General features: G+C 43.6%; 1 protein-coding gene across 2 annotated transcripts in view; it reads left to right on the top strand.

The window, feature by feature from the left end:
* The window catches only part of ARSB (arylsulfatase B), a 272,665-nt gene extending 259,423 nt beyond the window's left edge, over window positions 1–13,242 (top strand). For both annotated transcript variants that reach the window (XM_066273638.1, XM_066273637.1), the window contains 2 exons: window positions 9,827–9,949; window positions 10,710–13,242. In XM_066273638.1, coding sequence (XP_066129735.1) covers window positions 9,827–9,949; window positions 10,710–11,051 — 465 coding nt within the window. In that variant the 3' untranslated portion in view covers window positions 11,052–13,242. The remainder of the gene's footprint in view (window positions 1–9,826; window positions 9,950–10,709) is intronic.
* Window positions 13,243–14,025: the final 783 nt, after the last annotated feature.

The following is a 14,025-nucleotide window of genomic DNA, read 5'->3' as shown; positions in this document are numbered from 1 at the left end:
ACCTGTCACATTCATCCTGTCCCTTAGGGCCCAAATCAGTGAGCCCGCTCCTGGACCCCCCACACACACACACACACACACATACACTGTGCTTTTTTTTCACTCAAAAAATGTATTTTTCACTATTTTAGAACTTATTTTAACAAAATTATTTTATCAGCGGCTGGACTCTGGTATATTCATTTTGAAGATTCAATATATGGTACCTAAAATGATCAACAAAATATTTGTTTAATAGCAAATGAATGAGTAATATAAAATAGAATATTTATTTAAAATTCAATTTGAACCAAAGTGTAAGAAGACCTCTCATCAACCCATTTCAGATATAATTGGATTAATTTACCAGCATAGTCATGACTTGAGGGCTCACTGAATCCTTGGTTTTTTACTGCTCAATTGACACTACTGGCTAATGCCAGACATTAACCGACTGTGGAAGTTCCCTGGAACATAGGCACATTCTCTGAATACTTACCATGCACAGTTCAGTAATGATTAACATTTGCACTCCGTCTAGGCTGAGCAAGCCACATCAAAGCTCCTTTTCACTAGGACTCTTACAATGTCAACTATGGGCTGAGTGAATAGATGTCAGAGAAACTGACTTTGTAAACTGAAAGTCGTAAACTTAGATTCATTTGAAATATGTTATGTGGATTGCATGTATAAAAGTTATGAGTGTTTTGATTTTTCCCTCGTAGGTAATAAATCCCATCTGTAATATTTCTCCTCACCTTTTTCTGATTAGCTTTATGTCTGGCATATTTTTCTCCATACTCCTGTTTCGTGTTGTGAGGATTTCGCCAAGAGGAGACAGGATTCTAAATAAGCAGAGTGGATATAACAGAAAACTTCCAGGAATCAGGTTTAAGTCCAGAAATAAGGGGCAGGATGAATTTAGGGGGGAATTATTAATGGTGGTCAGGCCTCCCTATTTTCCCCTCCTCCAGAGTTTATGCCCGCAGAGTTGTACAGGGCCCAAGGGGTGGGTGTAGCCCTGATGGACAAAGGGCACATGGGCCACTGTAACCCAGACCATAAACCAGCTCTACCTCCCCCAGTGCTGACACACTCCCCTGGCCTGCAGGCCCCTCGCTCACCACACCCGCGCCCATGTGGGTGTCTCCAGTGGAGTGTGCTGGCCACTGTCACCATGAGATCCTTGGAGCCTGAGGCATCCTTTGGGGACTGCCAACAGTGAACCAAGGTGGGTGTTGGCCTGCTCTGCTCTTCCCTGTTTTGGATGGGCAGTTGCTTAAAGCCTGTTTTCAGGGAGGAGCTATGGCAAGACCATCACGAGTATAACCTGCTGCTGCTAACAATGGTGACTTCAGATCATTGAAGGTTATGGAAGGCCAAGCAGCTCACATGGGCCCAGGCAGGAGCTCAGGGCTGAGCTCCACTGGGCTCAGGGAGACAGAGTCAAGGATGAAGGTGACTTGGGTGGGGGCAGTCAGGCAATCCCATGTACAACCAAAACTGAAAATCCCGATTCTATTTTACTCTATTTTCACAATTTTGGTCAGACCTCTGGTTTAGCATACAGAATTTAGGTGGTATTGCTGCATTTTTTTCCACATTATTTCTTTATTCATTTATTTTTAAACCACTTTCTTAAGGTATGATTGATATACAAAGAGTTGTACATATTTAATGTATCCAACTTAATGATTTTTGAGATATACATCCATGAAGCTGTTATGACAGTCTATGCCATAAACATACCCATCACCTCTGAGAGTTTCCTCCCACCCCTTTACTTACTTTGTGTGTGTATGTGTGATAAGAACACTTAACCAGGTTTTTTTGTTTTTTGGGGGGGGGTTGTATTTTTCTGAAGCTGGAAACGGGGAGAGACAGTCAGACAGACTCTCGCATGCGCCCAACCAGGATCCACCCGGCACACCCACCAGGGGCCACGCTCTGCCCACCAGGGGGCAATGCTCTGCCCCTCCGGGGCGTCACTCTGCCGCGACCAGAGCCACTCTAGCGCCTGGGGCAGAGGCCAAGGAGTCATCCCCAGCGCCCGGGCCATCTTTGCTCCAATGGAGCCTCGGCTGCGGGAGGGGAAGAGAGAGACAGAGAGGAAGGAGGGGGGTGGAGAAGCAGATGGGCGCTTCTCCTATGTGCCCTGGCCGGGAATCGAACCCGGGTCCCCTGCACGCCAGGCCGACGCTCTACCGCTGAGCCAACTGGCCAGGGCCAAGAACACTTAACCAGTTTTTAAGTACGTGATGCAGCATTGATGCTACAGTATTAACTATGGGCACTACTGGGCTGGATGGTAGATTTCTGGGGCTTCTCTGTCTTGCATAACCACGATGTATCCATTGACTAATCCCTCCACATTCTCTCATCCCCGCTAACCCATAACTTTTTTTTTTTAAGTATATTTTTTTTTTTTTTTTTTACAGAGGCAGAAATAGACCGGGACAGACAGACAGGAACGGAGAGAGATGAGAAGCATCAATCATCAGTTTCTCGTTGCGCGTTGCGACTTCTTAGTTGTTCATTGATTGCTTTCTCACATGTGCCTTGACCGCGGGCCTTCAGCAGACCGAGTAACCCCCTGCTGGAGCCAGCGACCTTGGGTCTAAGCTGGTGAGCTTTTTGCTCAAGTCAGATGAGCCCGCGCTCAAGCTGGCAACCTCAGGGTCTCGAACCTGGGTCCTTCCGCATCCCAGTCCGACGCTCTATCCACTGCGCCACCACCTGATCAGGCCCCATAACTTTTTTATAATACCTTATTTCCTTGGTAGCTGGTTCAGATCTCATGATCATCACATAGCTGGACTGTTGATCACACCTTGATTTTGAGGGCTATCAATCAAAGGCCATAGATTCAACCAAAATTGAAATGATTGATTTCAGTTGGTCAATCAGTTTTGTCTGTGTGCCCAGTCCTATGGCAGCTGCTGTGGGAATTCAAGAGGCCTGTGCCCAGGATCCATGTGCCTGCAGTGCACAGCCTGCTCACCGCCGTGGGGTTGCATTCCATCCTCACAGTCATCCTGTGAGGTCGGCATTATTGCTCTCCCCATTTTAATTACAAGGAAACAGGGGTTTAGAGTGGTTAAATAACTTAAGATAATAGAGAGAGATTATTCTAAAAGCTACTAAAATGCACCATGGTTTCTCTGAGCTCCTTTCCAGAACTAGAGTCACAACATAGGGAATGCTGCTGCTAATTTTCAACAGTTCTGTAAGCCCCAGCTTTCCTGCCTGGAGGGCATTACATATGGCTAGTGGGAGCTTTTTTCATCTCTGAAAATTTAGCAGAGAGGGTCAGCAAAGCTTCAGCTCAGTGTGTGTGGGGGTTCTGGCCAGTGGTTTTTTGGGTACTATTTTCAAAGAAATATCTTTTATTTTTAGATTTAGAATGATTTCAAACACAAGAATTCAAGACAACAGTGAACACGTTTACCTCTGGATATGCAAATCCTTACCACACAGCAAGATGAGAAGCATCCCTGGCCAAGCCCACAGTTCTGGGGACATGTAAAACCATGGGGAGACTGGAGATTTGATCCGCATGTGCCTAAGTGCGCCCAGCCAGATGTAGCCCAGATGCACTATGATGTGGGGGGGATGTGGGGGCAGTGTGCGTTGGGGCTCAGACTATCCGGCATAATAAGGATCCTTGTGACTTGAACTCAGTTTGAATTTGGAGTCCTTTCAACTTTTCTTTGATTGGGCCATGAAGAAATGGTCCACCAATCAAATGTTTAGAGTAAATAAACTCAGGCATATTGGCTCACGTAGTAAGCTAACAATCTACTTTCAAGAACTTTTAAGTACAGAAGTTGAAGGTAGTTGTGCTAATTAAACCTAAGTCTTAACCTGTTCATTAAAATATATATGTGACAGGATTCTATATTAGGAAATACCTCAACAATCAAATGTCTGGAAAAAAATGGAGGGTTTTCTTCCCTTTGCCCGAGTAAGCTTTGCTATATGTCAATTGGCATGTGCCGTTAAAGTGTGAAGATGGCGTTATACTAGCAGGAAGAATAAAATGGTCATTAGAGGTAGAATAAAATTTTTACCTGATCCTTGTAAATTATAAAAGTGATCAAAAACAGAGATTGCTTGACAGTTGGTGATGCAGTGGATAGGGAATCGACCTGGAAGGCTGAGACCCCCGTTTGAAACCCTGAAGTTGCCGGTTTGAGCACAGGATTATTGACATGGTCCCAAGGTCACTGGCTTGACCCCAAAGGTCTCTGGCTTGAAGCCCAAGGTCACTGGTTTGAGCAAGGAGTCACTGGCTTGGCTTGAGGCCCCCAGTCAAGGCACGTATGAGAAACAGTCAATGAACAACTAAAGTGAAGCAACTACAATTTGATGCTTCTCATCTCTCTTCTCCCTCTCTCTTTCTTCCTATCTCTCTCTCTAATCAATAAAAAAAATTTTAATGTTGATAAGTCTTACATTATACCAAACACTATGCTAAGTACTATATGTGCCTTATCTCACTTGCTATTGTTATACTACTTTTATAGATAGTAAACTGAGACATGGGAAGTTAAGAAGGTTGCCCAAGATTATGCAACTGGTAAAAATAATATTTATTGCACACTTATTATGTGCTGGGCATAGTGCTAATACAACAGATAATATCTAATCTATTGTGAAATAGATATTATCCTCATTTTACACATGAGGAAACCCAGGCCTGGGAGGTCAACTAACACGTAGTTCACACAGCCAGTGAGTGAGAGAGCTGAGGTTCAAACCCAAGCAAGCTGGCTCCAAAAATGCGTGCTCTGTACTGCTGAGTGCTTGGCCTTCTGGGGACAGGGGGAGGCGGGCCCTCACTTCAACCCCACAGCCCTGTCCTCGTTACCATCCCTACCAGTGCCTTCCTTTCTCAGTGCATTCTCCAGCTATGGAGAATTCTACTTGAGCAAGATTCCAGACGGGAAAAGACTGAGACCTCTGTTCACCTCAGCACTGGGACTTCGGACTGCTCCCCACACTGCCTAGTTTTCTCTAGGCATGAAAAGTTTGTTTTCTACGAAGCTATCTCGTTATTTGCAAGTCAGCTAGCATTTTATTTTATTTAAGCTTTGTGTAGTTGAATGTCTCAAGGATTAAACACCAAAATGAAAACAGATGCTAATAAGTTTAAGGGTAATTTTAACTTTCCTGTTAAGTTTTCTTGTGTTTTTCCAACATGTATACAAGAAATATATAAATTACATAGAAAAGTTGATGTATTTTATAAAACACAAACTGTATGAGGCAGTAGTTTCCAAAGAGTGGGGAGGGTGAACTGTGCAGCCATGAAGTGCGCAGACAGGAGGAGCTCAGACGGACCCTCGGCACGGCTCAGTCCCTTCCCCGTTTGGTGATCCGATCACCATCACTAGTTAGTGTCTTTCAAATTTTAGCCACAGACCCTTTCTTCAATAAAAAATGTAGAGAAGTGCAATGTATTCTGCAAATACTACAGATTCTTCCTTAAGGGTTAAACTGTGCTGATTGAAGTGGAGATGGGAAACCGGACCCTTCCCCCACTAACTTACCATCCCATCTGGAGACAACTCCAGGTGTGTCTGGGACCCCTTCTGGCTTTGAGGAACACAGTTCTCCACTGAAACCATCACTCTAGCTCACGCTGGACATTTGAACACAGAGATAAGGAGCTCTATAAGTATACTCAATGTTATGTAAGATAGTGGTTTCCTCCATTTGCCCTAAAATATTCTTCTGGTCTCCTTTGTCACGTCCAAAACCAATACAGTCGACTGGTCCATCTTATAACTGAGTGGTTGTATCTAGCCTTACTATCATAGAGTTGGCTTTTAGCTCAGAAGAAAAAGAGAAAGATTTGTTTATGCTTTTCTGAACTCCCTACTTTCTTCCCAAAGGTTAATAATCCAATTCCCTTTTTTCCATTCATCAAGCTGATGGATGGGATATTTAGTATTTGTGATTCATGGTCTGAAACTCTTTGCTCTCTTGACCTCTGTGATACCCTGTTCAACTGTTTTTCTTCCTCATATTATTTTTTTTCTCTGCCTCACTGGCTAACAGTATATTTGGCACTTAATGCTCTGTCTCTGGGCTACTGACTTTTTCTTGCATCACTCTTCAGATACCTAATCCATCTCCAGGGTCCAGTGATCACTGCATTGCAGATGGTGCTTGAGTCAGTGTGCTTCAGTCTCTTATTATAGGTCCAGTGTTCTAGCTGCAATATGTAGTGGCTGTTTCTACCTTGAGCTCATATTAACCCTTTAAAGTCAGTATGCCTAACTCCAGAATCACGTCATCACCACTGTTTCTGCCCCAACATCTCTATTCTGCCAACAGCAACCCTGTTCTTCTAATCACCGAACTTGAAGCCTAGATTTTTGCATTCAAACTTCTCTTAGATGTCTCTGTGCTAATCACATTATGTCACAGAATTTCAAAACAAAAAGCCTTCTTACCGCACAGTTGTTAATCCATAAATATTCCTTAAATTTGTATCTAGCCCAACTCTGAAAGAAATTCTAAAATTTTGTTAATATTCTAAGAAATCTCTGCCTCCTATCTCTCATCTTGATGATCTATCTCATACCCTGTCAATTTAATAATGAAAACACCAATTGAAATCAGGATAGCAGTTGAGGAGAGGAGGGTAGTAACTGAAGGCTGCTGATGTGGGTTTCTGAAGTCCTGGTAATGTTTCCTTTCATGAGTGGGCTGGTGTTCCCAAGGGAGAATCCACTCTTTACCAAGTGTGATTTGTGCCTGTTTCTCTATGAGTGTTATCTAAAAATGTTTTAAAGTAGCCTTTGGATTGACACAGAAAAAGAAAGGTAGTAATGTTCATCAAATGATTTTTTTTAAAGCTATAGATTCTCTCTAAAATTTTTAGATGGGCAGAAAATTTCAATTCTGAAAGTATCAGTAAAGGATGTGAACAAATAGGGACACTGCTGGTAGGAGAGCCAGTCAGTACCTGTGGCAAAGTTGGAAATGTGTGCACCTTGCACCTGGACAGTTCTGCTGCCAGACACGTGCCCAGAGGAGTTCTGCACATGGGCACAGGTGCTGTGGGCACGTGTTCATTGCAAGATGGCTCATAATAGGACAAGCTAAAAGTAAAAGCAGAGCAACCTAAAAGCCCACCAACAGGATAAATGAAATGTGGTTTTTATATAGTGAAATATTAAGCGGTTAAATATATATACACTTTAATCACAGAGCTCTAAAAATATCATGGAGGAAAAACAAATATAGAATATGTATTGTATGACACACATTTTTAAAGTATAATACAGTACTATATATTATTCCTTGACACAGATATGTGTGTGTGTGTGTGTGTGTCAGTGTATTTTTAAATGGCTGAAGGAAATGCTATACACCAAAATCTTGAAGGAATAGCCTCTGGGGAACTGGATGAAGGGACTGGGAATGAGGATGGGAACAAAGACTGTCGCTTCATCTTCATGGCCCTATTTCTTTAATTAAAAAAAAAAACAGCAAATATGGCAAAATGTTAACATCTGTTCATTCTGGGTGACAGCTCGCAGTTATATTATTTCTTCTGAAGATGAAAAATATAATTGAGATAACAGTATCTTTCATCACTTAGTCTTATTTATTGTTTGGGTATTTTATGTTCCTGTCTGTTTTAAGGAAAAATGTATATAAGTATAGCTAAAATAGCTGAATTTCTTTTTCATGTTCACAAAGCAGACTTGTTTTATTTAACATTCATACAGACTTGTGAAGAGTAAGTCCTGGGGCTCACAGTTCTACTAGACTGTGTAGTAAGGACGCACTTTCTGTAATAGACATCTTCAGGCACCCTCATCACTAGATGCACCTTTTTGTGTTTTTTTAATTTGTTTTTCAATATTTTATTTATTAATTTTAGAAAGGGCAAGGAGGAGAGAGAGAGAAATATGTGGGGGGCAGGAGTGGGAAGCATCAACTCATAGTAGTTGCTTCCTGTATGTACCTTGACCCAGCAAGCCCAGGATTTCAAACCCACAACCTCAGTGTTACAGGTCAATATTCTATCCACTACACCACCACCGGTCAAGCTATTGTAGAAGCACCCTTTTGTATTGGAGCCAAAATAGCCACAAGAAAACAGAGAGATAAGAAGTCAAAAAGATTTCCTCTTTGGTGCTAGTGACTTGTTGGTGGCGATTGTGAAGACCAAGTGTCTGAAACCACCAGTGTTATTGGTTCAGTCTCCATTGTGTCTTCAAGGCCATTTCCAGAAGACTGACAAAGAACGGGACTTTCCCACCACTGACAGTGCTTCCTGAATTTAACCCTGATTAGCACAGAAGTCTTCCTGCTCTGGCAAGGAGGGGGGGTGCTCTCCTCAAGTCCTACATAACAGGATGGTGGATGGAGGACCGACCAGCATGGTGACGTGTGCACTTTTGCAGACACATCCCAAACTGTGGCTATTATTGGGTGGGTAGTCTGTGCCTTTCAAAGTGCACCCAAGGTGATTGCTGTGACCATGTTTGAAAAGTTAACAGACAAATGTGAATTTAAAGCAAACTAAATGTTATACAGTTGTGCCCTAAGTTGAGGCTTTTAAACATAGACGAGTAGATGTGAACTGGGGGACCTCCCCCCATACCTTGCCCTCCAGGGTCTTTAGTTCAACCACAGTAGAACTAAAGTCTCTCTGGACCTTACTCCTCCTCCCAAAAAACAGGCGAAGGAGGGAGTTACCCAAAAGAATGAACTAAGCTTAAGCTTGCTTAGAGCAGACCCTTTTGTCTGTCGAATTGTGGGGCAGCGGGTGCCCAGAATATGTGGCATCCCTGTGGCTGCTGGGAGCTGTGTGTCTAAGGGAGCCTGCTGGGTGCCCAGAATATGTGGCATCCCTGTGGCTGCTGGGAGCTGTGTGTCTAAGGGAGCCTGCTGGCTGTCCAGAATATGTGGCATCCTTGTGGCTTCTGGGAGCTGTGTGTCTAAGGGAGCCTGCTGGGTGTCCAGCAAAGCTAATAGGGGGGGGGGTCTTGCTAAGTCAAGGGTCAGTTATTAGCAAGGCCTGTGTGTCACAGATCTGAAACTATGTTTTCTCCAATCATGTTTATCAGTAACAAAAGCAATATTTTTTAGCTTCATCTGCCTGGCCTCTACTTTTCAATTTGCTGCAAACTCGAAAGGGAAAGAGGCAGTTGGTATTAATTGCTCTCCTCAAAAACTCAATTGATCAACTAATAAGACCTCAAGATGATAAATTAACATAACCCTTGATACCAGCCAATAATTTGTATACCAAATCTATCCCTACACCCATAATTATTCTGTCTGGATGGTTAACTGAACACTACTCAATTAATTTAAATTCCATACCTGTGGTTTAAAATATATATGTGTGTGTGCTATTATTGCAGCATGCTTAACCTATCATAGCTTGAGATAGACTTCATTAAAATGTACATTTTATAGTGTATTGTCCACATAGGTAAACTACACTCAGACAGTGTTTATTTGATTCAACTATGTAATACCAAAAGCAAAACACATAAAACAACTCCCCCATACTGTAACAGAACACTGTTCTGCATATGGCCAGCTGTGCGTTGGCAGAACGTAGTGATTTTAAGGATGAATCGGTATTCTAATCTCTTTGGGATTTCCTTTACATTTTTGGTGGTCTATGACTGATGTTCGGTGTAACTATGGCTCTGTTTATACTTAATAGAAGCTTCATTTCTATGGCAGGATACACATTTACACCCCAGAGTTGAATAAAAGCTACTGTTCTACAAGAAGGAAATAAAATGTTGATTCATAACGACACATTCCAATAGCAGTGATCTAATTCTCCCAAACTATTTCTCTACAGGTCCTGGGAATAGCACAGCTCCAGCAAAGGATGGCTCTTCTCTTCCAGAGTATTCCGCCTTCAACACATCTGTCCATGCTGCAATTAGACATAGAAACTGGAAACTCCTCACAGGCTACCCAGGTAGATGGCTCAACACTTCCCAGAATGTAGTAACTGCCTTTTGCACAGCCTTACTCGGGGCTGCTGAAGGAGACAGTTCCGTGAGAAGGGGCGATGAGTGGTGTGACCCCACCCCCGGAAACTTAAGAATTAACTGTAGGAAGAGTAAAAGGAAGAAATGTCACTCTAATGCTTCATGGAAAATAAGGATTTCAGATACGTGTGGCTCTCAAGCACGACAAAGAGAATCCCTGAAAGCTACCCTCTCAACCAGTGGTGCAGGGGGAGAGGGCCGCTTCCCCTGGCACAGTCCCTAAAAGTGACATCTGTTAAAGACTTTTTTGATATTGTGTGTGGCGTGATGGTTAAGGCTGTGACACAATTAAGCAGTGTTTAGAATGAGGACATTCTTGGCAGTTGAGGCAAGACAATCCTGCATTGTTTGGTACTGCGCCATGTGTTACATTTTAGCATCCATGGCCTGTGACCACCAAATGCCAGTAACACTCCACCCAAGTCATGTGACAAATAAAACTCCCCCCCAAACACACATGTATACATTCACATTCCCGGATGGCCTGGCTGTGTAGCAGTGGGGCATGTCTCATTACAGCACCAGAAGTCAGAGTCTTAGACAGAACTAGACACAGCATCAAGGGCCCATCTTTTTCATGTGTCTATGCCTACAACCCCACTCAGTTTTGTCCCCTGGGCTACCTCCTTGAAATTAGAATTTGCCTATTTTGTCTCTCCCCAGTAAACTGTTGTATTTCTTTGCCAGGCTGTGGCCACTGGTTCCCTCCACCATCTCAATACACTGTTTCTGAGATACCTTCATTGGACCCACCGACCAAGACCCTCTGGCTCTTTGATATTGAGCAGGACCCAGAAGAAAGACATGACCTGTCCAGAGAATACCCCCATGTCGTCAAGCAGCTCCTTGCCCGTCTGCAGTTCTACCACAAACACTCAGTACCTGTGCACTTCCCACCGCAGGACCCTCGCTGTGATCCCCAGGGCACTGGGGCTTGGGGCCCTTGGATGTAGGATTTGCAGCAGCCTTGGGGGCGGGGCTCGAAAACCTTTCTGTTGCAGGTTAGACTTCAGACCTTTACTCATGTGACTTTTGTCTCATTTGTTCTCCCAACCTGGGTTCCCCAGGCCCTTCTGTTGTTCCTAACCACATTGGCAGGTCTAATTTCTAGCACATTTGAGAAACACTTTTGCTGTCGCCTGAGGCATGTGACTAGAGGAGAGGTGCCTGGGCTGTTCCCTTTCTCTGGAGCTGGGACAGCTGGGAACTCAGTTTGATAGGCCCTTATTGACTCCTAGAGGCCAGAGCAGCTGGCTCCTTTTGCCTCACAAGTCAGGTGTGAGATTTCCCTTTGCCAATAGCCAGCTTTTATTGGAATGACTCACATTTCTTGTAACAAATGAAGGGAGCAGACAATTGTTAATGGTCCTGTTGGTCAAGGGGTCTCCCTGTCTGCAAGAGACCGTGTTCGGACATTCCATGTGAACAGCCCGCCTTGGTCACCCCTCACTCACCTCATCACTCATCCCGTCACAGAGCATAAGGCTCATTTCACAGCGAAGGTCTGTATGGCAATAAATATGCTTGCTCCTGGATTCTGGTTTTTACAATAAAGAACTGTGTTTTTATCCCCAAGTTTTCCCCCAGCCATTGCTCATTTTGTCTAGACTTCCTGCTACCCCCAGCTCCCCTGTGGTTTTTCCCTCCCCCTTCCTTATAACTCTGGCGTCCTGCGCCTGAGAAGGTCGCTTTGCTTCACCACGCTGAGCACTACTGGTTTGTGGGACATTGAGCCCTGCCTTCCAATGCCCCTGACACCCAAGCAGAACCCTGCCGAGAGAACACGGCCGGCTGGCTCTATGAGCATGCTCGTGGGAGACAGAGAGGTCCAGGCTGCTGAGGACTTTTCTAGTTACATGGAGTTATTATCATAATTGTGGCCCTGTCTCGTAGCATAGTAAGAGTTGCACTGCTCTTTCCCTGCAATGAGGAAAAACCCAGGAAAGGATAACATGGTTCTGAGATGATGGAAGTGGACAGTTTGTAAAAGAAAATGGCCAGCATCTCAGATACTGGGCCTTGGTAAAGCCACATTTCTCTTATTCTCTCTGTTTTACTGCTTTTATTGATGTTCTAGGATGGGGGGAAGAGGGTGAACAGTGTGACCTGCCAGCCCTTTCTCAGTCTCACTAGTGTCCTGCTAACGTGGATTGGTCCAGATTAGTGCCAAAGATTATCAGACTAAGAAGTGTATGCAAAAACTATATTCTTTTTTGTATTTGCTCTACTGTTTTCATTCACTGCTTATCACCAATGCCTGGTTCAGTGCCTGGGACATAGGAGGCACTCTATACACTTTTTAAAAAATTAATGAATGGACAAATAAGCAAATGAGAAAGTATACCATAAAAGGTGGTAGTCCAGTGAACTGAATACAGGGATTATATAAATACCTTCCAGTGGTTGCTTTTCTGTTCCCAAGCTGGCCTCCTTGGGTAGGAGCACAGTCTGCATATCTGGGCAGCCATAGGACATGACAGTCAAGTTGTGCTGTCCTCTGGGCGGGCGGCTGGAATACGCCTACCAAAGTCACTCTTCTTCTGGCAAAACCCTCCGTTCTGTCTACTCTTCGTAGGACACTAGAAACGAAAACCACATCTATGATGGAGGTCCTGATATAGCCATCCTTCAATTCAATAGCTGTATTTTCTGGTTGCTACTAATATGGATTGTATTACAATATGATGATTGGAAGGAACAGGTGCTAGAACTAATGATACCTGTTACCAACCTACGCCCCACTCGTGGGTTGGCCACTGGCCAACCAAAATGCTATTACCTCTCATTCCCAAGCCTGTGACAGACTTATAAACTAACTGAACCCAGATGTTCCTTCTGGAACCTTCTACTCCCAGGGCTGTGGGTGGCCATTAATACTGTAAGATAGGAAGCCATTCCTCAGTGATGCTTCTTGGCTCTCCCTGCTGTGCTGTCAGCAGCTGTCCCCAATTCTAGTTCCTTGATCACTCTGTACAATGTGGATGTTCCACACTTAGTGGACTTAAGAGGAATTTTAAAGGCTAATTTTCTGTACAGCTTTATCTGATATTTTATCCATAATAGAATGCATCTCATTAGATTATCTTTTTTCTGTACCAGAATGTGAACAGATTTATATGTGGTTATTAGAAGTATTAATGTTATCTCTTTCTGAATTTGTTTGCCTTTAAAGAAGGGTTTTATTTTCTTAATTATTTTTGTTACTTCACAATCATTCCACATGTGGGGAACAAAAAAATTAAATGCATAGAATGTGTCAGCAGAGAGTACATATATTGATCGACTTACGACCTATGCAACTTACAACCGTTCGACTTTACGACCACAGTCACTAGCCATGACTGCTCTGCGTCTGGCAGCGCAAGCATTGCCCAGCTGGGCGTACGACAGTGTGGACCAGCTTCCAGAAGCACTACCATCTCCGCGTGCACCATTTCAACTGTTATCCCAGACTCGGTACAGCAATTTGTGTTTTGTGTCTTGGATATTTTTCATCAAACCCCTTCCAAGATGTCTACCAAGAGGAAATTGTCTTTGCAAATATTAAACCAGTTGTACTGGTAATGCAGTGTTTTACTTAAACCTGACGAATGTAAAAATAACAAAATGGTATAGAGATGATACAAATGGCATAAAATGAACAAAGAAAACTCTCCCAGTTTCATACCTATTCAGTGCAGTTCGATGTGGGCTCACGCACAGATTTTTTAGGGCTCCTTAGGTAGCTATCCCATGTAGCCTCTACAGACTCGTCACTGACTGATGGCCTACCAGAACGGGGTTTCTCCACCAAACTGCCTGTTTCCTTCAACTGCTTATCCCACCGAGTAATGGTATTCCTATGTGGTGGTGCTACATTATAAACGCACTGATATTCACGTTGCACTTTGGTCATGGATTCGAATTTAGCGAGCCAAAGAACACACTGAACTTTCCTCTGTACTGTCCACATCTTGACTGGCATGGCCGTGGGCTGCTCCACTGTATACATGGTGTTACATCA

The sequence above is a fragment of the Saccopteryx bilineata genome, chromosome 4 (genome assembly GCF_036850765.1).
Source record: "Saccopteryx bilineata isolate mSacBil1 chromosome 4, mSacBil1_pri_phased_curated, whole genome shotgun sequence".
Taxonomy (NCBI): Eukaryota; Metazoa; Chordata; class Mammalia; order Chiroptera; family Emballonuridae; genus Saccopteryx; species Saccopteryx bilineata.
The sequence above is the reverse complement of the archived record's forward strand: the minus strand, read 5'-3'. Positions and strand labels throughout refer to the sequence as shown.